Source organism: Calliphora vicina, chromosome 3 (assembly GCF_958450345.1).
Source record: "Calliphora vicina chromosome 3, idCalVici1.1, whole genome shotgun sequence".
In the NCBI taxonomy this organism is placed as follows: Eukaryota; Metazoa; Arthropoda; class Insecta; order Diptera; family Calliphoridae; genus Calliphora; species Calliphora vicina.
The window spans coordinates 27,530,777-27,557,858 of NC_088782.1; the positions used below are offsets into that span (position 1 = coordinate 27,530,777).

The 27,082-nt window shown below is 30.8% G+C and overlaps 1 protein-coding gene across 1 annotated transcript in view; it reads left to right on the forward strand.

Moving 5' to 3' along the window:
• Positions 1-23,362, forward strand: part of LOC135954022 (uncharacterized) — a 49,580-nt gene extending 26,218 nt beyond the window's left edge. Inside the window, exons 7-9 of the mRNA XM_065504069.1 lie at positions 6,366-6,982; positions 19,392-19,716; positions 22,560-23,362. Coding sequence (XP_065360141.1) covers positions 6,366-6,982; positions 19,392-19,716; positions 22,560-23,294 — 1,677 coding nt within the window. The 3' untranslated portion in view covers positions 23,295-23,362. The remainder of the gene's footprint in view (positions 1-6,365; positions 6,983-19,391; positions 19,717-22,559) is intronic.
• Positions 23,363-27,082: the final 3,720 nt, after the last annotated feature.

Sequence of the window (27,082 nt, forward strand, 5' to 3'; positions counted from 1 at the left end):
ATGAAAAACTTACCCTGGTTATTAATGTTGCTGTTGTTTTGGTTACTGCTTACTTTGTTTCTCTACTCCATCTTCCCATCTGTGTTTTGGTTATTTTTAGGTTGGTCAGCTGTAACTAAGTATTTTCTAGAGCGCACGCCTGTCTTTGTATTTGTGACTCTGGAGTTCTGGATGAGGCATCAACTGTTTTGTTTATGTTGCACATAACACTTGTTTGGTTACCGTTAATGGTTTTGGCGGCATGTTGTGTGTTAAGCTTGGTGTGTCTTTTTGTGGGCTTATTTTGCAATAATTATGGGTATTTTTTTTGTTTTTTGTGATGCAACGGTTTGATTAGCCATATCATTATTATGGCGATTATTATTATTATTTTGTTTAGGCAAAATAACAGATATTTTTTAGTGATTTTTTCTATAGGCAAACAGGAAGTTGATTGTTAAAAGTAGTTGTGAGTGAAAGGAAGTTTATGATGCGGTAAAATTGATATAAATGATTGATAGTTATATTAAAAATGTTGTAAACTATAAAATATGTTATACTAGAAAAAACGCGTTAAACAAGAACATAGATTTATTTCAGTAATCAAAAATAATTTGAAAATTGCAATGCATAGACTGAGATATTGGTCAATTAATGTATCCGTTTCACTAAAAACATAACAGTCTTTTTAAATTTGAAAAGTGATTACGATACCCTAAACGAGCAAGATTTTATGAATTTTTAAATCCAAAAAAAAAAACAAATAAGAAAGTATGGTCGATCAAGCCCGACCATGTAATACCCTACACTAAGTAAAAGAGCAAAAACATTTTTCTTTTAAAATTTCAATAATTTATATTTTTGAGTGATTTTCGGAAGTGGGCCTTATATGGGAGCTATGACCAATTATGGACCGATCATTAGGTCCTGTGTTTTATGTCTATATGAAAGTTAACTATGTTGAATTTTGTGTGTATACCAATATTTTTAAGCGAATTATGTACGTTAAAGTGATTTTCGAAAGCGGGTCTATATGGGAGCTATGACTAATTATGGACCGATCGTAACAAAATTTGGTGAAATGAATTTTGTATATATAAAACTTATTTGGAGCGGAATTTGTGGAGATACATATAAAAATTAATCTAAAGTCCAATTTCGGAAGGACATTTGTATGAGCCTAGGTGAAATAATGGACCGATTTCAGCCAGGCTTGGTTCTTGGGTCGAAAAAATAATATGTACAAAATTTGATCGAAATATTTTCAAAATTGCGACCTGTACTCTGCGCACAAGGTTTACATGGACAGCCTTCCAGCCAGACGGACGGACATCGTTTAATCGACTCAGAAAGTGATTCTAAGTCGATCGGTATACTTTAAGGTGGGTGTTAGACTAATATTTTTGGGCGTTACAAACATCTGCACAAACGCATTATTAAACAATTAAAATTTAATTAGAGTTCTCAGAATATCAAAATTGTTAATAACTTCAAAATTATAGGGGGTAAGATTTTATCGCAAATCAATGTTTACATTTTACAGTAAACGAATTTTATCGTAAGCGACACACAGTGGTATAGAAAAACAAGTAAGAAAGTATGGCCGGTCAATCCCGACCATATAATACCCTACACTAAGTATAAGATCAAAAACATTTTTCTTTTAAAATTTCAATAGTTTATATTTTTGAGTGATTTTCGGAAGTGGGCCTTATATGGGGGCTATGACCAATTATGGACCGATCACTATGAAATTAGGTGGTGTGATTTGTGTCTATATGAAAGATTACTATGTTGAATTTTGTGAGTATACCAATATTTTTAAGCGATTTATGCACGTTAAAGTGATTTTCGGAAGCGGGTATATATGGGAGCTATGACTAATTATGGACCGATCGTAACAAAATTTGGTGACATGAATTTTGTATATATAAAACTTATTTGGAGCGAAATTTGTGTGTAAGTCCAATTTCGAGAGGACATTTGTATGGGGGCTAGGTGAAATAATGGACCGATTTCAGCCAGTTTCAACAGGCTTGGTCCTTGGGCCGAAAAAATAATATGTACCAAATTTCATCGAAATATCTTCAAAATTGCGACCTGTACTCTGCGCACAAGGTTTACATGGACAGCCAGCCAGCCGACCAGACGGACGGACATCGTTTAATCGACTCAGAAAGTGATTCTAAGTCGATCTAATAGTTAGACTAATATTTTTGGGCGTTACAAACATCTGCACAAACGCATTATACCCTCCCCACTATGGTGGTGTAGGGTATAAAAAGAGGGAAATAAATCTGTAACTTCACAAAGAGGAAGTGTTGTCGAGTTTAAATTTTGAACGTGGACCTCATGGGCCCACAAGGGTTCTCAAAGTAGGACACCTTGGGTATGTTACATTTTTCAAACGATCCTATTTATTCGATTGTGTTCCGATTTCAAAAAAATTATACAAATTCTCATCGAGCACTAGAAAAAATCTCGTCGTAGCTATCAATTATCTCAACACTTTTAACCCACCCTACTCCAGTTTTTTGATAACAGCATATCCAAATATTTCCCGATTTTCTCCAGTATTCCTTTATTGGACTAACAACATATGTATGTGTCAAATAGAACAAGAATTGTTTAAAAATAATGACTAAGTCCAAAGTTATATACATTTGAATTTAAAAAAATTTTAAAAAGGCAATTTTTCGCTTATTTTTTGGGAAAAAAACTTTTTTTCTTTTTAAGTTATCGCAACAAAATTTCTAAGAGGGTGTATAAGGAATTTAAACTTTCTGAAAGCTAGCTTTTCATAAAAAATTTGAAATAAAAAAAAAAATTAAAAATTATTGTTACCGAGGGGACCAGGTCCATTCAAAAAACACCTATTTTTTTATGTAAAATTAAACTTTATGGCAAAAATTCTCAAATCGCATATGCGATATCTAAATATAGTGACCGATTTTAGGTGGCCCAATATGTTTATAATTATTTTGTAAAGTTTCCGTTAACACCGACCCTGGTATGGATATTATAGTCAAAAAACTAAACATTCCCACTTTTGGAATATTTAACAATTTTTTGGGAATTGCGGGATTGCTGGTAATAAATTTCAAAATTCGTATTATTTATCCATTTCAAATAGAAAAATCTACATAAATAAAAATTTAATTTCAATTTGAAAAATTTGTATCCTTGCAAAAATTCAATAAAAAATTGTTTGTAATATTTTTCAAAAAAATATTCCATGAATTTACACAGTGCAACAGTGAAAAAAACACACGATCACGACTATATAGGTTCGACTCTACTACCAAAGGGTAGTAAAACCCTATACCCAGTTTGTCCATTTTGGTAACCGATTTTTTTTTTATGGGCCCCCAAAGTTTCTGAAAATCAGTGGGGCCTCTAAAAAAGGTGTCATCAGTTTTTGGTTAACAGCTAATTCAGACTTTGTGATATGGCTTAACTTTATATGGCAATAATATAGCTAAGAGTCCGCCAAATAAATGTTGTTAAATTTTTTTTTCCTAAAAATAGCTTTTTCGTGCACTTTTGTTGAAAAAATATAGGAAGAAATTTTTTTTTTTTTTACTTTTATTAGAATTACTTCCAGGGTCTCCTAATTTTTCACTAACAATATTTAGCAAAGTTGTAGCTACGGTAAAGTTTAACAACTCTTGAGAACATATCAGTGCATTCTGAACGTGTCTAGTCACTCTAAATACCACCTAAAAATCACTTTGTACCTTAACAATTTTCGTTTTTACTATTTTTTGATGCTAAAACAAAGATTTTTTTGTTAAAATAGTTGATCAAGTCCACACTTCTTGTTGTGCTGTATTATTTACTCGGGTGAGGTGTTCGGAATGGGGATCAGTGTGTTGACCCCCAATGTCACACATTTATCAGCCATCCGAATGAGCTAAAATATAGATATTCCTTGAGAAGGTCTACAAAAATATGCTTTTATCTGTAGGTTATCTCTTTTAGTTGAAGAGATATTTATGTTTAATTTTTTTTTTATAATTTTGATCGATCTTTATTTTGTATTCTATATATGATGGGCCTACGAAAGGTCGAAATTTGTTTTTTATATTTGATGTATATTTGCGTTAAAATTCTAAAGAAAATAAAACAAACCTGATAACAATTATTTCGTCCCTATAAAAAGTTACACGCATCCAAAGTTGAAGCATCTTTTTATATATTTCAACTTTATATGCGTGTGTTTTTTAAGTCTTTTCCCCAAAAAGTCCCCATATTTTTTCTTTTATAAGAAACTAATTTTCTTCATGTCTATATACACTTTTTAAGCGGACATTGTAGTCCCCAGCCCTATCCAAACTTGGCCAATTTTGAAACAAAATTTTAGGTTTGAGTAAAGAATTCTAAAAACGCAAAGCACCGATCCTCAAAAACTCGTCATATTTGTATAGCCCTATATATTGTTTATATGCATACAAAACGTTTTTACTATCATACTGTAAATAACGTCAAAGTGGGCTATTTTCTAAAAAAACTCAGTTTTTGGAACACATTTTCCCCGTTTTAGGAATTTCGATGTTTGAGAACAAAGAATAGCAACATTAGTGATGCCATTGACATAAGAACATTTAGATCTATATTATTTCCAAATTTTAATTTTGGAATAATTGTTCAAATTTTACATTAATTCAAAGTTTTTATTTTTCTTGATGGAAAATCACCATTTTATAATATAGTTAGTTTTTAAGGTAAAATACGTCCGAAAAAACAGAAAATTAATTCATTTCACTAAAATGTCAATCTCCAAGTCATAAGGTTTCCACCGATATCAAAAACTTATATAAAAAGCTTATATTTACTCTTCAGAAACTCCACAAACCTTGCCCACTTTCAAAATTTTTTTTATGTTTTTTCATATTTTGCACCAAGCCGGTCTTGCGTGATCAAGATTGGATAAAGTGATGCGCCCGGATCATACCGATAATGATTTGCCCATTCTTCGTTATTCTAGCACAATAGAGAAGTATACACTCGAACATACATTTTTAACAAAAAATTTTTGTTTTAGAGTCAAAAAATAGTAAAAAACTAAAATTTTTATGCTATAAAGTGATTTTTGACAGCTATTTAGAATGCCCAGATATGTTCGGATTGCATTGATATGTTCACAAGAGTTATTCAGATTTACCGTAGCTACAACTTTGCAAAATATTGTTATTGAAAAATTAGGAGTCCCTGGAAGTTATTCTAAAAAAAGTAAAAAAAAAAAATTTTCTTCCCATATTTTTCAACAAAAGTGCACGAAAAAGCTATTTTTTGGAAAAAATTTTAACAAAATTTATTTGGCGGAATCTTAGCTATATTATTGCCATATAAAGTTAAGCCGTATCACATAGTCTGAATTAGCTGTTAACCAAAAACTGATGACACCTTTTTTTGAGGCCCCACTGATTTTCAGAAAATTTAGGGGCCCATAAAAAAAAAATCGGTCACCAAAATGGACAAACTGAGTATAGGGTTTTACTACCCTTTGGTAGTAGAGTCGAACCTATACTGTCATGATCTTGTGTTTTTCCAAAAGTTTGTTTGTTGCATAGTGTTTATTAATTGTCAAAAGTTATAAATATTTTTGAAAAATAGACAAATAGCTTGAACGAAATTATATTATATCGCATCATAACATTTTGAATTCTATGTATAAATTTCAATGTAATCAAAAAACCTTCTCCTGTAAAATTTATGTTTTGTCGCTTACGACAATTTGGCGCTAAGGGCTTGATATGTTCAAGCTAATGTGAGTTTAATGTGGCAAATCTAAATGAAGCCTGAAGTTGTTCCAAGATCTCTAATGTTATAGTTGTAACAATTTTCTAAACATAATTTTCCACAATAAAATTGTAACATAATACGTCATTAAATTAAAATATTAAAACATTAAAATGTTAGGCACGCTTCGTTTCTAATCTACTTTCAACAGCTTTTCTCACCACACTGCTAGATAAACCTTTCAAATGCTTCAATGTCTTACAAACTGCCATTAAAAAGGCAACAAACAACTCTACAATAATTTCTCTAAAACAGAAAACAAGAAACAAAAAAAAAAAAAGAATTTAACCAGTGAAAGGTAACGAGAAAAAATATAATCATCAGCACTTGGGTAACAAACAAACTATTTGTAATTTAAGCTACAAATGGGCTGTTTTTTTATTTTGTTGGTTGATGATGATATTATTGTGTTTTACGCCATGTAATCATGGCAACATATACAATTGTAAAATTGGCAGGAATTTTATGAAATTGAAGCACGTGCTCTGGAAACTGCAATTCCCAGAAAAGTTTCAAACTTAAAACAAAAAAACTTACAAATTACAAACAAAGACAATAGTGAGTGATTTTTCCTTTATTTACAGAGTATCTTTAACTATGGCTGCCAATTGCTGGAGGCATCACAAACTCTGCGCAGCACCTGCAAGCTGGAGGTAACAGAAGCATTGAAAATGCAACAGCAGTTGGAGAAAACATGGCACAGCCTGCAGGCCATAAGTCAAGAACATATGACACGTTTACGCGTCTCAGCGGTATTTCATCGCAGTGTCGAAGACTATTGCCAGCAATTAATCGAACTTAGAAGAACCCTGCGCACCATGTTGCAACAACAACAGGCCCAACTACGACAACAGCAACGCAGCAGTAGTAGTGGCATAAGCAGTGAATCCGAATTCCAAGCACAATCTCCCTCATCTAATAACGCAGAATCAAGAACTCTTAACCGATCATTGCAGCAAAGACATCATCAGTTGCAGCAGCAGCCGCAACACAGCACGGTAGGTGGTGTTGGAGGTGATCATGATGCAGCTGCTGCTGCTGCCTCTGAAAAGTCATTAAATGAACAACGTGAATTGTTGCGCAAGTATTTAATGGAACGTGAAAAACTTTTGGTGGAAGTAGGTCGTATGGTACGTTTGGGAAGGTTACTGAAAACACGTTTGAAAGAACCTTTCGTGTTGGATGCTGCCACAGGCAAGAGGTTTGTATTTTTGTTGTTAACAAAAAAAGATTTCTCTTCTTGCTTTTTATAAGTAAAATTTCTTTTTCTTTTCTTTTATATTACTTGGGTAGTTGAATGGCTTAGAATATTGAATTGATTTGTAAAACGAGATAAAGCTAATAACAACAACAGCACAACAATTGTTGCAACAGTAGACAACAACAATTGTTGTGTTGTGACATAGAAAGTAACACTTTTCCTTGGCCCAACAAGTCAACGAACTTCTTTATAAGTGCCGCTAATGTATTTGCATCAAACAAATGTGGTTGTTGTTTAGTTGTTGTTGTTGTTGTCATTATTATTGTTGCAACAATTAACATTCTATGTTTGTGTTGTGCTTAATAAACGTAAATTAATGCTAATTATAAACATATTTTTTTAAATGCACTCAAATCTACACAACAACACTCACTCATTTACTCACTATCTTGTGCAGCAGATACTTCAGTCTGCATTTACGCAGTACACAAACAAACACACACCTTTTTTGAGGATGAATCAAATGAATGGACAGGCCAATCTTTGTTGCGTTAATATTATTAAGTCAATAGATTTTAACTTTCGTGGTGTTAAAAAAAGAAAGTTAAATTAAATATATTCCTGAGTAGAGAAAAAAATATATCTAGTTGAACATGTTTACCATAGACTTTGTGATACGGCTTAACTTTATATGGCAATAATATAGCTAAGAGTCCGCCAAATAAATTTTGTTAAAATTTGTTTCCAAAAAATAGCTTTTTCGTGCACTTTTGTTGAAAAAATATAGGAAGAAAAAATTTTATTTTTTACTTTTTTTAGAATAACTTCCAGGGACTCCTAATTTTTCAAGAACAATATTTTGCAAACTTGTAGCTACGGTAAATCTGAATAACTCTTGTGAACATATCAATGCAATCCGAACATATCTAGGGCATTCTAAATAGCTGTCAAAAATCACTTTGTAGCTTAAAAATTTTAGTTTTTTACTATTTTTTGATTCTAAAACAAAAATTTTTTGTTAAAAATGTATTTTCGAGTGCATACTTCTCTATTGTGCTGGAATAACGAAGAATGGGCAAATCATTATCGTTATGATCCGGGCGCATCACTTTATCCAAACTTGATCACGCAAGACCGGCTTGATGCAAGATATGAAAAAACATCAAAATTTTTGAAAGTGGGCAAGGTTTGTGGAGCTTCTGAAGAGTAAATATAAGCTTTTTATATAAGTTTTTGATATCGGTGGAAACCTTATGACTTGTAGATTGTCATTTTAGTGAAATGAATACATTTTGTGTTTTTTCGGACGTATTTTACCTTAAAAACTAACAATATTATAAAATGGTGATTTTCCATCAAGGAAAATAAAAACTTTGATTAATGTAAAATTTGAACAGTTACAGATATCACAATAAAATTTAAAAGTAATATAGATCTAAATGTTCTTAAGTCAATGGCATCACCAAAATTGCCATTATTTGTTTTCAAACATCGAAATTCCTAAAACGGGCAAAATGTGTTCCAAAAACTGAGTTTTTTTTAGAAAATAGCCCACTTTGACGTTATTTACAGTATGATAGTAAAAACGTTTTGTATGTGTATAAACAATATATAGGGCTATACAAATATGACGAGTTTTGAGGATCGGTGCTTTTCGTTTTTAGAATTTTTTACTCAAACCTAAAATTTTGTTTCAAAATTGGCCAAGTTTGGATAGGGCTGGGGGGTAAAATGTCCGCTTAAGTTAGTCAAATTTTACTTTATACGTTTTTGCATTAACTTCTCTTTTCAGATCATAAAAAACCGATATAGCCACGAAGAAAATTAGTTTTTTATAAAAGAAAAAATATGGGGACTTTTATGGGAAAAAACTTAAAAAAATATATAAAAAGATGCTTCAACTTTGGATGCGTGTAACTTTTTAATGGGACGAAATAATTGTTATCAGATTTATTTTCTTTCTTTATTTTATCGCAAATATACGTCGTATATAAAAAACAAATTTCGACCTTTTGTAGGCCCATCATATATAAAATACAAAAAAAAGATCGAGCAAAATTTAAAACAAATTAAACTTAAATATCTCTTGAACTAAAAGAGATACCTACAGATAAAAACATATTTTTGTAGACCTTCTCAAAGACTATCTATATTTTAAATTTCAGCTCATTCGGATCATAAATGGCTTTTTGGCGATTTTTTTTTTAAATGTGTGACATTGAGGGTCCACTCACTGATCACCATTCCGAACACCTCAGCCGAGTAAATAATACAGCACAACATAGAGGTGTGAACTTGATGATACTATTTTAACAAAAAATCTTTGTTTTAGCGTAAAAAAATAGATAAAACGAAAATTATTAAGGTACAAAGTTATCTTTATGTGCTATTTAGAGTGACTACACACATTCAGAATGCATTGATATATTCTCAAGAGTTGTTCAACTTTACCGTAGCTACAACTTTGCTAAATATTGTTAGTGAAAAATTAGGAGACCCTGGAAGTTATTCTAAAAAAGTAAAAAAAAAATTTTTCTTCCTATATTTTTTCAACAAAAATGCACGAAAAAGCTATTTTTTGGAAAAAAATTTTAACAAAATTTATTTGGCGGAATCTTAGCTATATTATTGCCATACAAAGTTAAGCCGTATCACAAAGTCTGAATTAGCTGTTAACCAAAAACTGATGACACCTTTTTTAGAGGCCCAACTGATTTTCAGTAACTTTGGGGGCCCATAAGAAAAAATCGGTCACCAAAATGGACAAACTGAGTATAGGGTTTTACTACCCTTTGGTAGTAGAGTCGAACCTGTTGCACTGTGTTATTAACCAAAATACACAGTTTGGTATTGTAAGTTACTAACTATTCTAAGGGCCTGAGTTAGTTCCCACCGAAACATCTATTAAATAAACTTAGCACACGTTTTTCTTTTCAAGTTATTGCTGTTGTTTGTCTTTTCGTTATCATAAATGCGTGTTTTATGTTTTATTTGCATATTTTTCTATACATTTTCTTCAGCATTTTACAATGTTTGTATATCTCTTCGGTTCTGTTCATATTTTTGGTTTGGTGTTTTATTTTTATTTTTTTGCAATCTAAACACAATTAATTTGTCTACATTCAGTACAGACGTGTATCTAGTTGTCGGTCCGTCCGCCCTGGTGTCTGTCTGCCCGTAAGAGAATCTATGCCCACTTTTTCTTATTTATTTGCAGTTTATCTTGTCGTTGTGCGTGTGTGTCAGCCAGTCAGCCAGCCTCTAAGAGGTCTCTTGTCTTATAAACATAATTTTAGAAGTTGTTTTCTTAATGAAACTAAGTATTGTAAAAGCCTATGTAAAATGAATAGTTTTGTCTTGCCTATAAATATTGTTAGAGTTAATATTTGTGGCTTTTACTACACATCATTGATGAGTATATGCGTTCGGGTTTTAGAGCATTAGTTGAAGCGTTTAAAATTTCAGTTTAAATTGTTGTTTAAATGTAATTAAAAAGTGAGGATGTTGATAGCAAAAACACATTGTAGATAGAACGATTTGAACTTTTGCGAATTATTAAAAGTTAATATTGAGAAAATACAAACTAAAATTTAGAATAGAAATTTATATTAAAATGGATTATCTCATATTCATTTGGTATTTTCTTACTATTAATTTGGATTTCTGAATTTTAATTTGTTTTTTTTTTCAATATAAATTTGGATTATCAAAATTTCAGCATGAAATGGTGTAGTAGCTTGATATAAAATACGATAAGTTTTTTGGTAACTTTTTATTAAATTGAAAATGTTTTTATATTTGTAAAAACCAGAAGCCAGAAGTAGAATCTACTTGTTTTATTTATTTTTTGGATAATTCCCAACTTTCTTTTTGTATCTTTTTTTTTATTTACTCTCTTTTATTTTCAAACAATTTTTTTATTTCGATTTTCTTTTAATCTGTTTGGCGTTTAAATTTTTTTCCAAAATACCCACTCAAATGTCATTTTCATTCTGAAAAATGAAGTCCGAAAAGAGATCACGTCATGCCTCAAATAAATTGAATATAAATCTTTTTCTACTCAACAACGAATGAAAGAAATACTAAATTCAATACAACACATTAGTTTAAGGAAAAAGTATTTTCGTTTGGAGGTCTAAGGAGTGCGAAGATAAAAATGGAAATATGTAAGCAAATAAGAAAACACCCTACACAGAGAGAAGGTGCAGTAAAAGTATTTCTATTATAAGAAGAGAGTTAGATGTAGCTTAAGAAATTTAATAAACCTATGGAAAGTTATGAAGTTGATATGTCAATCATGATCTATAATAGACCGATCTTCATAAAAATTGGTAATAAGATTTGCGAAAAAATGCACCTTATTAGTTCTTGGTAGAAATATTTATATTGGGAGTTCAAATTATTTTCGGAACTGGGCCTTATATGAGAGATTTGGTCAATTATAGAACGAAACTTTTAAAATTTAAGAGGCTGAATACATGGGAGCAAAGAGCAATCATTATACAAATTGTTAGTACGATTTAGGATTTATAAAAGTTATTTTATTTAAATATAGATTTTAATTAGAGATCTTAATTCACGTTAAAGTTATTCTCGGATGTGGTCATAATAACGGCAGATCTTCACAAACTTTAGTAATGTAATTTTTACTGTTGGGTGTATAAGTCATACATGCGGGATTTTTTAAAAATTTTAGCTATAATTTTGAAACATTTGTACAATATAAATTTATTCAAAGTATTGACCATTGTTAGCTATAGCTATATGACCTTTTGCCATATTTCTGGCATCAATAATGGATCAATTTTTCATCGCAAGTAATGAATCGGTGCAAAAACGATTTTCTTTTATAGCGTTCAAGCAGCATTTCGAACATGAAAAATCATCTTTCAAGGTCTTTCTCCAATTTCCTTGCTTTTTAATGAAACCTGCTGCTCCACAGTGGGACAGAATCAAAAATTTTTGGAAATATTTTTGAAGGACGGAGTTTTAAAGTGTCATATTTTTTAATCTAATTGAGATATTGACTTCATTTTTTTGTAGACCAAAAAAATATAACTCGGAATAAATGTGGATCAAATTGTTCTAATATTTGCAATCCTATTAAAATTTTGATATAAATTTTAGTTTTAGAAACTCAATGAATATGTAATCTATATATATAAAAGAGTAACGTTACTGACTGACTGACTGACTGACTGACTGATTCATCATCGCACAGCCCAAACGGCTGAAGCTAGAATCACGAAATTTTAACTGTGGGTTCCTCCCTCCCCAAAACGATCCGATAAGAAGGGATTTTTGGAAATTCGAACGTTTAGGGGGTAAAAAAGGGTAAAAACGGGTAAATTCGGTAACCTTATATCTTCAAAACTAATAAAGATACAAAAAAACTTAAAATAGCATGTTACTCCATTTAAAAAATAAGCTGACAGGTGTTTCGTACTTTTTGGAAATTCGAAACTTTTAGGGGAGAAAACGGGTAAAAACTGTATTTTGGTACTTTTTTTGCACCCTATGTATCTTTTATACCAATAAACATAGAAACAAATTTTAAATCGTATTCTTTAATTAACAAAAAATAAAAAATATAAGTTTGGTACTTTTTGGAAATTCGAACCTTAAAGGGATACAAATTGTGTTAATTTTTGGTACTTTTTCATAAAATATGTTTTTCTATAATTTGACATAGACATACGAATATTTTATTATGAGCTCCCACCACGTTACAGAAATTTATTTGAATGAAATTGTACCACCTCAATGGGGATAAAAATGGTACCAAAAAGGGGATAAAATCGGGAAAATACATTATATTTGAAATTATTAAGCCAATTTTGATAATTTTTTTTAACGTTGGATTCATACAAAAATTAACTAACAGGGTGTTATTTGGAACTTGAGTACCAAGGTGTATATTGGGCCAAATCCGGGTAAACAGTTTGGTACTTTTTTTAAAACATATTTATTCTTGGGCACATTAACACAGATTTTAATATTTTGATACATGCCTATAGCATAAACAATTTTGGCAAAATGGAATATTTTTAAATTTCAAACTTGAGGGGTGTTCAAGTAAGAAAAGGGAAATTGGTACTTTTCTCCTAATGGTACTTTTTTAAAATTTTAAATTATTTCAGTTATCGACATTAAAGTTAGCTGCTATGTATTTGAGTGAAGTTAGTGTTAGGAATAGGGGATAATATTTAGGTACCAAAATGTGTGAACTGTACTATAGGTACTTTTTTTTCATCTAATGGTACTTTTTTGAAATTTCTATAATAATGGACTTAGAAACATGAAATTAAACATATATGGTCCTAAGTGAGTGAGAATTCTAGCGGGAGACTTTTTGGTACTTTTTCTTTATTGGAATGGTACTTTTTGTAATTTCTTCACCAATGAACCTAGAAACATGAAATAAAGCTTATATGGAACCGAGTGAGTGGAAAACCACAAGTGTGGGTTTTTTGGTACTTTTTCTATATTCTAATGGTACTTTTTTGAATTTTCTATAACTATGGACTTAGAAACATGAAATTAAGCATATATGGTCATAAGTGAGTGAGAATTTTAGGGGGAGACTTTTTGGTACTTTTTCTTTATTCGATTGGTACTTTTTGTAATTTCTTCACCAATGAACCTAGAAACATGAAATAAAGCTTATATGGAACCGAGTGAGTGGGAAACCACAAGTGTGGGCTTTTTGGTCCTTTTTCTATATTCTAATGGTACTTTTTTGAATTTTCTATAACAATGGACTTAGAGACATGAAATTAAGCATATATGGTCCTAAGTCAGTGAGAATTCTAGGGGGAGACTTTTTGGTACTTTTTCTTTATTCAAATGGTACTTTTTGTAATTTCTTCACCAATGAACCTAAAAACATGAAATTAAGACCGGAGTGAGTGGGAATCTACAAGTGACTGCTTTTTGGTACTTTTTCTATATTCGAATGGTACTTTTTGAATTTTCTGTAATAATGGACATAGAAATATGAAGTTAAGCATATATGGTCCTAAGTGAATGAGAATTCTAGGGGGAGACTTTTTGGTACTTTTTGTTTATTCTAATAGTACTTTTTTGAATTTTCTATAACAATGAACTTAGAAACATGAAATTAAGCATATATGGTCCTAAGTAAGTGAGAATTCTATGGGGAGACTTTGTGGTACTTTTTCTTTATTCGATTGGTACTTTTTGTAATTTCTTCACCAATGAACCTAGAAAGCTTATATGGAACGGAGTGAGTGGGAAACTACAAGTGGGTGCTTTTTGGTACTTTTTCTATATTCTAATGGTACTTTTTGAATTTTCTATAATATAATGGACCTAAATATGAAATTAAGCGTATATGGTCCTAAGTGATTGAAAATTCAAGCGGATACCTCATGGTACCTTTTGTTTATTCTAATGGTACTTTTTTTTAATTTTCTACAGCAATGGACTTAAAAACATGAAATTAAGCATACATGGTCCTAAGTGAGTTAGAATTCTAGGGGAGACTTTTTGGTACTTTTTCTTTATTCGAATGGTACTTCTTTTAATTTCTTCACCAATGAACCCAAAGCCATGAAATTAAGCTTATATGGACCCGAGTGAGTGGGAAACCACAAGTGGGGGATTTTTGGTACTTTTTATATATTCTAATGGTACTTTTTTGAATTTCCTATAATAATGGACCTAGAGTTTCCAAAAAAAATTAAAAACCGATCGGTTTCGGTTTTGTGATAATTTATTAAATCTTAAGTATTATAGAAACAAAATTAGTTGATAATATAGGAAATGATATACAAATCTAAAATTCAAGCTTGACGGGTTATGGTTTAGTGAATGCGAATTTAAAAGTGATAATCAATGGTACTATTTCCTTATTGCAATGGTACTTTTTGAATATTTTATATAATAAACATAAAAATTTAAAATTAGGAACACATTTTGCATTTTCTATAATAATGGACCCAGAAATATGAAATCAGACATTTACAATTAGATTCACAAAGTGAGACTTGATAGTACTATTTCTTTCTTCTAATTGGGGTGGCGAAGCGCACCGGGTCAGCTAGTATGTAATAAAATCTTTATTTATTAACGAAACTCAATGAAATTTTCAGCGTTTTTTAAGTTTCTCATTCTAAATAACAAGGTGTAAAAAAACTTGTCAAAAGGTGAAAGGGAATCCCGCAATTCCTAAAAATTTAGAGCAAAAATCCCAAAAATGGTATTTTTACAATTTTATCCATGGGCTCCACATTTCCTTCTATGCTGGGAAAATACTTTGGGGATGAATAGGAAACTCATCAAGGTTTCTAAAACTGCTTCCCGTTTTTTGATTCCAGCTTTGGGATTTTAGAACATGTGGCCCAAACGTGAAATTTTGATAAAAAAAATAAGTCACATTCCGAAGGGCGTAGGGGCTATATAATCAAAAAATAGGACATGTTTTTTATGCTAAAATTTTCTTCATAAAGATACCTTACAGAAAAATGTAAAATTGTTATATGTTCTTTAAGAAAGTTTATTTTTAATAAAAAAATAGTTCAGTCATCTTTTCGCCCAAAAAAAAAAACAGTAAAAATCAACTGCTTTTTGAATATTTAAATTTTGATATTGCTCTGAAATCTTTTGTATGTTATTCGTAATTTAGTTGTCTAACTAACAAAAGAAATTTGAGTCCATTCGGTACATAAGTCAGACCTATATTTTTAAAAAAGCGGACAAAGGTATGGTAAAATTTTAAAATTTCAATTTTGAAATACCTATAACTCGGAATTTATAAGAGATAAAGCGCGCTTTCCAAAAATATAAAAATATTTGAAATCGGATGGGAAACAAAATAAATTGCATGTCGTAGGTACCCTACTTTGAGCCCCCATAGCTCCGCGCCTGGATCATTTGTAGGGCCAATTTTAATAAGTTAAACTCGAATACTCCTTGGCTGCGCCCATGTCAAATTTTATCCCGATCGGATGAGCCGTTTAGAAAGGCCAGATTTATTTTCCAAAATTTTTAATTCTACACCACTGTGTGCTCGCAATAGCTTTGAAATTTCTGCTTGAGTAGCTCCTAATGATTTTGCAAGATCTTCTTGCGTTTTACAACAATCTTCATGGAGTAATGCCCCCAATTGTTGGTATGGTCTGGGCGATCTTTGTCATCCGTGTCTAGCACCTTATCTGAACCGAAAAAGTGTCTCTCGCAGGTTGAAACTGACGGAACACATTCACCATTAGCTTTGCTGCACTTTTTTTTTAAATTAAAGAAGTAAAGCAAAACTTCCCGCATGTGACGCTTTGTTGGCACAAAACTCAACATTTTCGAAGCAACGAAAAACAGATATGTACCCCCTCAAAATGACATATAAGTTATTAAAAACAAAGACCGTTCAAATCTATTGTAAATCCCTTTAATATAAGTCTTATTGCGTTGAATTTAAACCCTGCTAAACCCTTATTCCTGATGGACATTTGACAGGACCGATCATCAACAGTTTTTACCACTATGGTGGTTTAGACTATAAAAAAAGGAAACCAACAATTTAGTGAAGAAAGTTAAACAGATGAACTACTCACAAATAAAAAGGCAAAGAAGCTTTTTAGGACACAATCAAATGGAAATTTCCTTTTTACATATTCTTGGTTTCTTCTCAACAATTAGGCTACATCTGAACTTTTCTAATGCTTTGAAAAAATATTTCCTGGTCACCAGTTCCTTTAAATTTGTATTTAAATTCAATTAAAATGATTTTGGTTTATAAAAGAACCTCCAAACGACAATTTAATGATAGTTTAAGTACTGAATTTTCCATTCATGTGTAGCTCTTGTACTAAATTCTCGAAAATACTTTCTCAACCAGCCACTAAATTAAAATATTATTAAATAAAATATAAAACACTCACAAGAAATTGGAATAACATGACAAAAAAGAAAAACAACGACAACGACACCCAAAATTTACACAGGAATACCAAGCGGACACATTTTATTATTTTAGTCTATTTTTGAGAGCGGTCCAGCGTGGTACAATTTTAAACGAATTTATATAGAACTAAAAACGAAAATCTATTTTACGCGTGTGACAAAAAAAAAATTCACTAAAACTACTGACACATACACAAAATAATACACATACACTTAGTTCTATATCGGTAACGGTAAAGCTATATAAACGGATAATTAACGTTTTAAATCTTAGAAAGAAATAAAGGGGAACAAATTTACAGCATGTGTAAAATAATTATTTAAAATCACTGAGTTTATGAACGAAAAAATCGAAAAAACATCTCCAAAGAAACAGAATTTAAATTTGATTCTAAAAATATCCACAAAAAACGTGTCTCTTTTTTGAGGAAAATAAAAAAAACAAGACCCTTTTAATGTGTCTGGCATACTTGAAGATCATTTGGAAATTAAATTGAAAATCAGTTTTTTGCTTTTACTCTGTTTTTGAGTAATGTTTTCTTAAAATCTTTGCAAAAAGAAAAAAAAACTAAAATTAAAAGGAAAATATTAATATTGGCAAAAGGCCCATATTGTGTCCAGAAAGAAGTGACTTGCGTCAATTATTTAAAATAATTCTTAAATCAAACTCTTCTTCACTAACGCGAACATAACTTTTCGGGTAACGGGTAATTGTCGGTCGGGTAATTGTGTATTAAAAACATTACAAAATGTTTTCGCGGTTTCGTAATTTGTTTTCAAAAGCAAAGGACGATTCGGAAGTTGAAGAGAAAACGGACGAGCCGTACGGAAATTCGGAAAATTATGTGGAAACGTCGGTAAACGTAAACGATACTAGTGAAGAGACTTCGAAACTGGAGGGTTTAAATTTACTAAAAAGTATAGTGGAAAGTGAACAGCAGGGTCAAAACAATGTTGTGGAGGCAAGTGATTCAAAACCTCCAGCTTCCTTAAGTGAAGAAGTGGCAGAGTTACTAAGGAAAAGACTCTCAAGAGATGAAAATCAATTGTCAGCCAATGAAGAAGTAAAAAATGAAACTGACAACCACAATAAAGTTTCTGAAAATGTTGATGCAGTTGGAGAAAACTCTGAAAACCTTAACGAAAATGAAGAAACCTTCCATGAATCTAAACACTCCGATATCGAGGAAACTTCCCATTTAAATGAAGTAAAAAATCTTCAAATGAAGTCGGAAGAAGATTCTGAATCTATTGAAAAATCATCCCTAGAAGTTTCTGCAGAAGAGTCTGTCCAAGTCTCAAATAACCAAGAAATGGAAAATGCTTCTAAAGAAGATGATAAAGAATTTGTTGAAGAATCATCTCTAGAAGTTTCCAAAGAAGAGTCTGTCCAAGTCTCAAATAACCACGAAATGGAAAATGTTTCTAAACAAGATGATAAAGAATTTGTTGAAGAATCATCCCTAGAAGTTTCTGCAGAAGAGTCTGTCCAAGTCTCAAATAACCAAGAAATGGAAAATGCTTCTAAAGAAGATGATAAAGAATTTGTTGAAGAATTATCTCTAGAAGTTTCTAAAGAAGAGTCTGTCCAACTCTCTAACAACCAAGAAATGGAAAACGCTGCTACGAACGAAACTGTATCCTCTCAAAAAGACTCTAACGAAAATACAGAAATCTTAAAACAACCAATTGAATTATTTATAAGTGAAAACGAAGAGGAAGTTAATGCCACTCTTAATGAAAATAGTAGAACTTCTGAATCAACAAATGTTCCAAATGATGAAGAAAAGATTTCGGAAGCAACTGATTTAGAAAATGTAAAAGAAACTAAAGGAGCCAACGAATTATTCCTCAGTGAGAATGAGGATGATTCCAAAGCAACTGATTTAGAAAATGTAAATGAAACTAAAAAAGCCAATGAATTATTCATTAGTGAGAATGATGAAGTTTCTAAAGCTAAAGAATCTGGTCTTGAAAATGAAGTTTCAGAATCAGAGACATTAAATGAAACTAAAGAATCAATAGAACATGAAGAAACTTCTCACATTTTAACAGAAAATAACATAACTCAAGAGTCGACGGAAAAGGAAGAAAATTCTCTACATACAACTGAAAATAAAGTAAATCAAGAAAAATTTTCGGAAATGGAAGAAAATTCCCTTGATTCCAACGAAATTAAAGTAACTCAAGAAAATTCCTTTACGGAACCCAACGAACTTAAGCCCGAAAACTCTGAAAGCTTGCAAAACAATGAAAATGAATACGAAAATCCCACTATTTCAAACAATTCACAAGAATTAAATGCTAAACATGAGAATAATTTCAATGATCCCCCAATTACTGAAACACTAGACTCTCGCGAAAATTCACCCCAACTTTCAGAAAGTTCAAAATCTTTATCTCAATCTTCGGTCAAAGAAAATCTAAAACATTCAACTACTCAATCACCCTCACAAGATTTAGAAACTAATCTCTGTAATAATTCTAGCATTGTGGTAGAGGATATTCCCTCGGAGATTACTACACCCAGTCCCACTGTCACGGACAGCACTATATCGGGTGGTAGCAGTAATAACAGCACTTTGGATTCTTCCTCGTTGCATGAAGTTCAGGATCCCAGCAAAATTATTGTCAATCCCATTGATAATAATGGTTTGGCCTGCAATGCCATCACCAATAAACTAAGCGATATAGCTGAAGTGGCCGAATCATTGGACGCTGTCATAAGAGATGTTCAAGAAAATGTTCAAACAGTTGAGGTTGAATCGAATCCCAGTCCGAGTGATAAGAAACTGGGCACGCTGAGTAGTGAGGTAAGTGGATGATTTATATTAATTATTGTATTGAATTAGGTATACTATTTAGATATAGATAATAGGGAGTTGGGATGTTGTAAGCAAATATTGAAGAACCAACATAATCAGATGCAGTTCAAGTGAAATATATTTCCTTATATTTGTTCTTTAGTAAACGTTTAAAAAATATAGTTAGAAAGCCAAGACTTGTGATTTTTAAGGAAAGAAAGTAAAGCATTTTTAAATATTTTAGGAAGCAAGGTTTAAATTGAAATTCAAATCTAAATATTAGACTACTGGGTTATATTAATTTTAAATTCAGAAGCATTAAATTAACTCAATACGTTTTGGAAATAAATCCGGCATTTCTAAAATGGCGATCCGATTGACATTAAATATATATCACGAAGCAGAGGAATATTCGGGTTGAAGTTTTGACCACTTACCACTTAATGAGCAGCGCTGTGGGTCTTCAGCGCTGTGGGTCTTCAATTTTTAAAGGCTTGCGAATCAACAATTTAAATATATAAATTAGGCCTATATAAGACATGCCAGCATGTGCTATTTATTGAAAATTCAAATTTCTAAAATTCAGCATACCTTGGCCCGGTTGTTTACAAATATCGGATACAATTTATAACCGAAATCATTCAAAATGTTTGTGATAGTTAAACAATAAACCAAAAAATCATGTGATAAAAGTCTCAAATCATTATCATTTATGAGTCAAAAATAATTGATTTTGAAAATTCTTGGCTTCCTAGAAAAAAGTTTCTTAAGGAAGTTAGAATGTTCTTATATATTTGCGGAAGGCATATCAACAATTGTGGGATTAGCTTTTCCTTAAATTTATTTTTGGTTCCATCTTTAAATTTTTTATCTAAAAGTTTACCAATGTAAACAATTTCATTGCGATATGTTACCCCCTATATATACTTGACAAATATTTATCATAACATTAACTGACGTTTAACGAAGTAATAATGCTAAAAAATTATTATTTTTTATTTTGACAAACGTGTTATTGATGTATTTTTTTATCAGCCTGGAACCAAATACATAATATACATTATGGGCAAAATTCAACAAATACTCAGAGAAATAACATGGTTCGACATGGTTACGACAACTATACTATGTTCTTTGTAACAATATACTGTTTCATACACATATGTATAATTGTTATTATAAATTAATTTCAACAATATTTTAGTTTCTGTAAACATTTACATATATTTTCATCGCAATTATAAATATGAGATTTTGGAATCCCAGAATTTTGATTGAGCCGAAATTCAAAATTTCAATTAAAAGTTAACCTACTATTCTGAAAAACTACATATGTATATTAGCATTTTGAGACAATTTTTTTTTAAAAAAGGAAGCAAAATTTTTTTGAAAACTTATAAAATTTTAAGTTGTTTAAACATTATAAAATCGCTTAGGTTTGTCATTTATCGAGGTTCAAAGTTCAAATTAGATATACGAATGTTATAAAATCGCTCAATTTCAATTGTACGAGGCTCTTAACTGAAAGGGAAACATTGCTCCTGTCAACAGGCATCTGTCAGTTGACTTCTGTCAAAATTTTAACAAGCTGCGTCATTTAGTTTGTGTTTGACAGCCATTGATAGCATACTACCGCGTGAGTTGAGGAGATAATGGAAAAAAGTGAATTATGTGTGGTCGTCAACCATCACTCAAACCAAGGCCAAGCTTGATATATAATATGGAAACTCTGCACCATCAATTTCAATGGTAAAAAAGTGGTTTACTGAATTTCGTTGTGGCCGTACAAGCACGGAAGACGCCGAACGTTCTGTCCATTTTAGGTCCAAAACAATTGAAAAAAGTCACGATATTGTGCCGGCCAATCGGAAATTGAAAAAGAGATTGTGGAAGCTCTAGGCATCTCATGTGGCTCAGTGGTTTCAATTTTGAATGATCACTTGAATATGAGAAAGCTTTCCGCAAGATGGCTGCCGAGTTTGTTTACAATCTGGTACACAAAAGGGTACACATACATATGTGCAGTTTCCATGGCAAAAATCCAAGAATTAGGCTACGAAATGCCCTTGCTTACGCCCTATTTGCCGGATGTAGAGATTTGAATCCTACAATACCAATTTTGATGTCTTCGACAAATCTTATTTTTAGGATGGGATAAAAAATTGGAGAAACTTTGGGCAAAGATTATAGAGCTCAAAGAACTGTGTTTCATTCAAAAAAGCACAAACTAAAGCGAATTTCGAAAATTTGGAGAACTTTAAATTTTGTATGGCCATGGAGAAAACATGTACACTAAATATTATCGAAATTAGAAGAGTAAAAGTTCAAAAATTCATTATTTTGATCGACATTTTTCGTTTCGTCCGTTATGAAACTTTTTTCGGTGAAAAAAAAACACCAATGCTCAATATTTTGTGAATTTTCAAATTTCAAATACAATTTCATCGTCTAAACAAAATTTGTATTAGATTTCCAAATATGCGAATGATTTTTTTGATTTACGGTCGGTATTCAAAATTTGTTTAAAACAATTCAAAAACTTTTTATTTTCATATGTATCGGGTATATTTATAAATACAAAAGGCAAAAAAAATGTCAAGAAAATATAAAATAAAAATAAAGTTTCCAGAAATATATCAATATCGGTCACAACTAATGTTCCATATTTTAGAAAAAAAGGACAGAATGTAGTAATGTCAGATCCCTTATAAAGTAAATAGGTAGCCAGACCTACGTTTATAAAATTTGTTTTCTATTTTGTGAACAATTTTGTCCGGTTGTTAAATAATAAAATTATATTAAATAAAGTTGGTGAAAATACATTTGAATCTAACTATTAAATTCTCTTACAGGATTGGCACTCCCGCTCCACTGAAGATGATTCCTTTGCTACAGCCTCCGAGGGCAACTTTACACCCCACTCACTCTCCTCGGCATCCTTTCAAACGGCATCGGGTAGAACATCTTCCTACATAAGTTGTGATAAAAACTCTTTCGATGCCAGTGAAGCTGACGACTCGACATATGCTTTCGAAATGCCCGAATTAACCTCTCCCCTAAACATGTCGTTTGAGGGATCCGAACAAAGTTATCGCTCAGCACAGCCACTCAATGGTGAGGCGACATCGCACGACAATGAGAAAACACCCACCAAATTATCAGAAAATGGTAGTCAAAGCGCTCATACCCTAGAGGAAGATCAAAGCAGTATAGCTGATATTGAGGAGTTGCATAGTGAAAGTGTAACACCAACACCGGACCAACATTACGATGGCTATCATGTGGATAGTATACCCATTGAATCGGAAACTGAATTGGAAGTAGCGGGTATAGCGGATGCTCCCTCTTTGGAAATTCTAACGGAACACACAGCAATGCCATTGTCCAGAACACCCGAGGTGAGCGCCTCAACCTCAAATGCTTGTTCGAATCAAAATCCCTTAACAACACAAATGAGTGTGACTGAGGCCAGAGATTCGAATGATCAGCAAGATCAGCAACAAAATACTAATAAACCAAATGCAGCATGGCGGCGCAGTAAATATTATGAGAATATAACCAAGCAAACAATTAAGGGATTTTTATAAATTTATGGAATTTGATTTTCAATTTTGTAAATTTTAGAAATTTTTAAAGCTTTTTTTTGTTGGCAAAAATTAACCCTGAACTTGAGGTCACCTCAAAAATGCTTTTGTTTATATATTTTGTTTTTATTTTTCTTAATTTTTATTGGTTTCATGCCTGCTAGTTTTAAATAATTTTTTTTTCTTTTGTTTGTTTTAAATCAAACGCTTGCTATTATAAAACAAAACACCAACAACAAACATTTCCAGCAGTTGGGGCATTTGTTTGTGCGTTTTATTTTAGACGCGTGTTGGCGTCATTTTTATAAATTTTGAATTTTTTTGTTATTTTAGTTTATATTTTTATCAAATTTATTTTTTCTGTTTTAATAATTTATTATATTTTATTAATAACTGCTTGTGTTTGTTTTAAAAGTAATAACAATTTTAAATACTGAGAATTCCAAATATTGTGTATGGCCTAAAATATACATAAATATTTATAATAAATTAAATTGGCATTTTTATAAAAAAAGGCGGAAACGCTAAGAACAAATTATGAACTATGAATTGTGTAATAATTCAAAATTACAGCTAAAATTGCCATTGTGTCTTAAGTGAAATTAGTGCATTTATTTATTATTAAACAAAAATTATATGTTTTATTATTATTAAATATTATTATGTATTTTATATCAACTAATCAAACATTTTAGTCAATATTTAGTTTTTAATTATTATTTATAGCTGTAACAAAATTATAACCATAAAATAGTAAAATTATTATTTCAATTTAAATAAATTACAATAATGAACAAAATTAATTTTATATTAAGTTGTTGTTTGTGTATAATAATGTTTTTTTTTCAGCATTTTGAATTTTGTATTTAAAATCAACTAACAGCTCTAATTTGTTCAAAATTAAAAAATTGATTTTGATTCGAACAATGTTTTTTTTTTTACTTTTAGAAATAATATTAGTTTAAATAAAAGTCTTGGATCTTTAAAAATTCGAATTTCCTAAATTTTATGAACCAACTGAGGGAAATCGTGTCCGGTTTGATTTTAGAAACTTTTTTTTTGGAAATATTATTACGAAATTTCACATGGTTTGAGCTGAGGTGTTTTCGAGTTGATTTACAGTTGCTCAGCTAACTAGGGATAATGGGGACAGTTTTTTGAAAAAAAAATACCAAAAATCCATTTATGATCTGACTGAAACTTAAAATATAAATAGTACTTAAAAAAATACGCTTAAATGTGTAAGTTATTTATTTATTTTTTAAATTTGATAGACTTTTTTTGGTTTTTTAGATATAGCTGATTTTTGTTAAATCTGCTATATTGGCGATAAAATTCTAAATAAAATACAAAAACTTGCTAACAGTTATCTAGTCCCTATAAAATGTTAGACGCAACCCAAGGACCGTATTTTCCCCAAAAAAGTCCTTATATTTTTTCTTTTGTAGAAAAAAATTTTTCTTCGAAACTATATACAATTTTTATATGATCCGGAAAGAGAACTTAATGCAAAAGCGTGTAAAGTAAAATTTGGCTCACTTAAGCGGACCAAATTTGGAGCGGATAGTACCTCCCAGAACTATCCAAACTTAGCCAATTTAAAAAAAAAAATTAGGTTTGAATAAAGAATTTTAAAAACGCAAAGCACCGGTCCTCGAAAAATATCCATATTTGTGTAATCCTATATGTTATTTAAATACGTACAAAGTTTTTTTTTACTATCACACGTTAAATAACGTCTCAGTAGACACATTTCTAAAAAAAAAAATAAGTTTTTGGAACACATTTGCCCCGTTTTAGAAATTTCGGTATTTGAAAATAAAAAAATTGCAAAATTATAATGTCATTCATTTAAGGACACTTGGATCTACATTACTTTCAAATTTTTTTTATGATATCTTTAACCGTTAAAATTTTATATTAATTAAAATTTTATATTTTTCTTCATGCAAAATCACTATATTATTTATTATAACCTTTACCTTCGTGAGAAGGGTATATATAAGTTCGTCATTCCGTTTGTAATTTCTACATTTTTCATTTCCTACCCTATAAAGTATATATATTCTGGATCCTTATAGATAGCGGAGTCCATTAAGCCATGTCTGTCTTCTGTCTGTTGAAATCAATTTTCTGAAGACCCCAGATATCTTCGGAATGCAAATCTTCAATAATTCTGTCAGACATGCTTTCGAGTTTGCTATTTGAAATCAGCAAAATGGATCCACAAATGGCTGAGATATGAGGAAAAAACCAGGACAACCTAGATTTTTGACCTATTTTTGACCTATATCTAGATTACTAAGATATTAATATAGACAATATGGATATCTAATTATAGATATTTCAAAGACCTTTGCAATGACGTATATAAAACCATAGTAAGTTGGACCTACAATGGGTCAAAATCGGAAAAAATATTTTTTAACCCGAATTTTTTTTTTCACCAAAGTTTTTTTTATTTATTTATTTATTTTTATTTTTATTTATTTCAATTAAAGTAATATAACAAGCCTTCAAGGCCAATAAGCTTATATTACAAAAGTAAATTCCTGAGTAAAAGTTATTTAAGTAAATCTAGAAAAAAAATATAAAATTACATAAATAACATAAGTTACGATAAATATTTAAAAAAAATTTAAAAAAACAAAAAAAAAATGTATAATTTGGTGAAGGGTATATAAGATTCGGCACAGCCGAATATAGCTCTCTTACTTGATTTTACATAGAGCCATATTCCGTTAAGAAATCTGTATTGGGGCTGGGCGAAATCATATACCGATACTTGCCATTTTTAACAGAGGAAGTCTCACATTTTGGTCCATAACTCTGATTATATTTATTTGGATTTTGCCCACATTCAATAACAACCATTTCTGGGCGATAATTCTCGCATTCATATACGAGTAGGGTTTGGGGTCCGGGAATAAAGGTACATTCACAATTTATTTTTTGACACTTAATTGATCTTTTGCTCTATTACCAGGACAAGAGCTCTACATCATGAATATCGCTAATATTTAATTTTATAGTAACAAATGATCTCCAAATATTTTATCCAACATTTTTTTTGTTTTATGTTTGTAGAATTGAATTGTAATGTATTGTTTTTCAATTTCTTTTAATAAAATGAAACAATTTTGTAAAATAATATTCTTTTTTTTTCATTTCCCGGGATTCCCGGGAAATAAAATTATCCGGGAAACCCCAAACCCTATATACGAGGGATTATTTATTGGAACGTCAGAGATATTTTTATTTTTGGAATTCTCTTATTCGATATCGAATAAAATTTAAAGACCTTTTAATTGATGGCATTCGATAACTAGCTAGTTTTTACTTGAAAGCTACGAAGCATTCAAAATTTCTTTCGATTACGAAAGCGAGAATTATGCCCCTGATCAATAAAGAATATTTGGAGAAAATTTTGTCCTCCTTGATCTTTGCATAGAGGCTGTACTGTGCCCACAGAATATATATACTTTTTAGATCAACGACCAATAATTCGATATCTTTTTATTATACTCTAAATTCTGTAGATTTCAATAAACTCCACTTTTTAAATCGAAAATTATATTGGGTCTTGGATTTTTTAAATATTAAACTTTAAGTGGTCTTTATAAGGGAGCTATTGCTAACTATGGATCGATCGAAATGAAATTAGGTCGTGTGATTTATGTCTTTATAAGACTTATTTCTGTTCAATTCTATGTGGTTACAAACTTTTTTAATTCGTTTAAAATGAACTTCTGCTCGTTAAAGTGATTTTCGGAATTATGGACCAATCATCA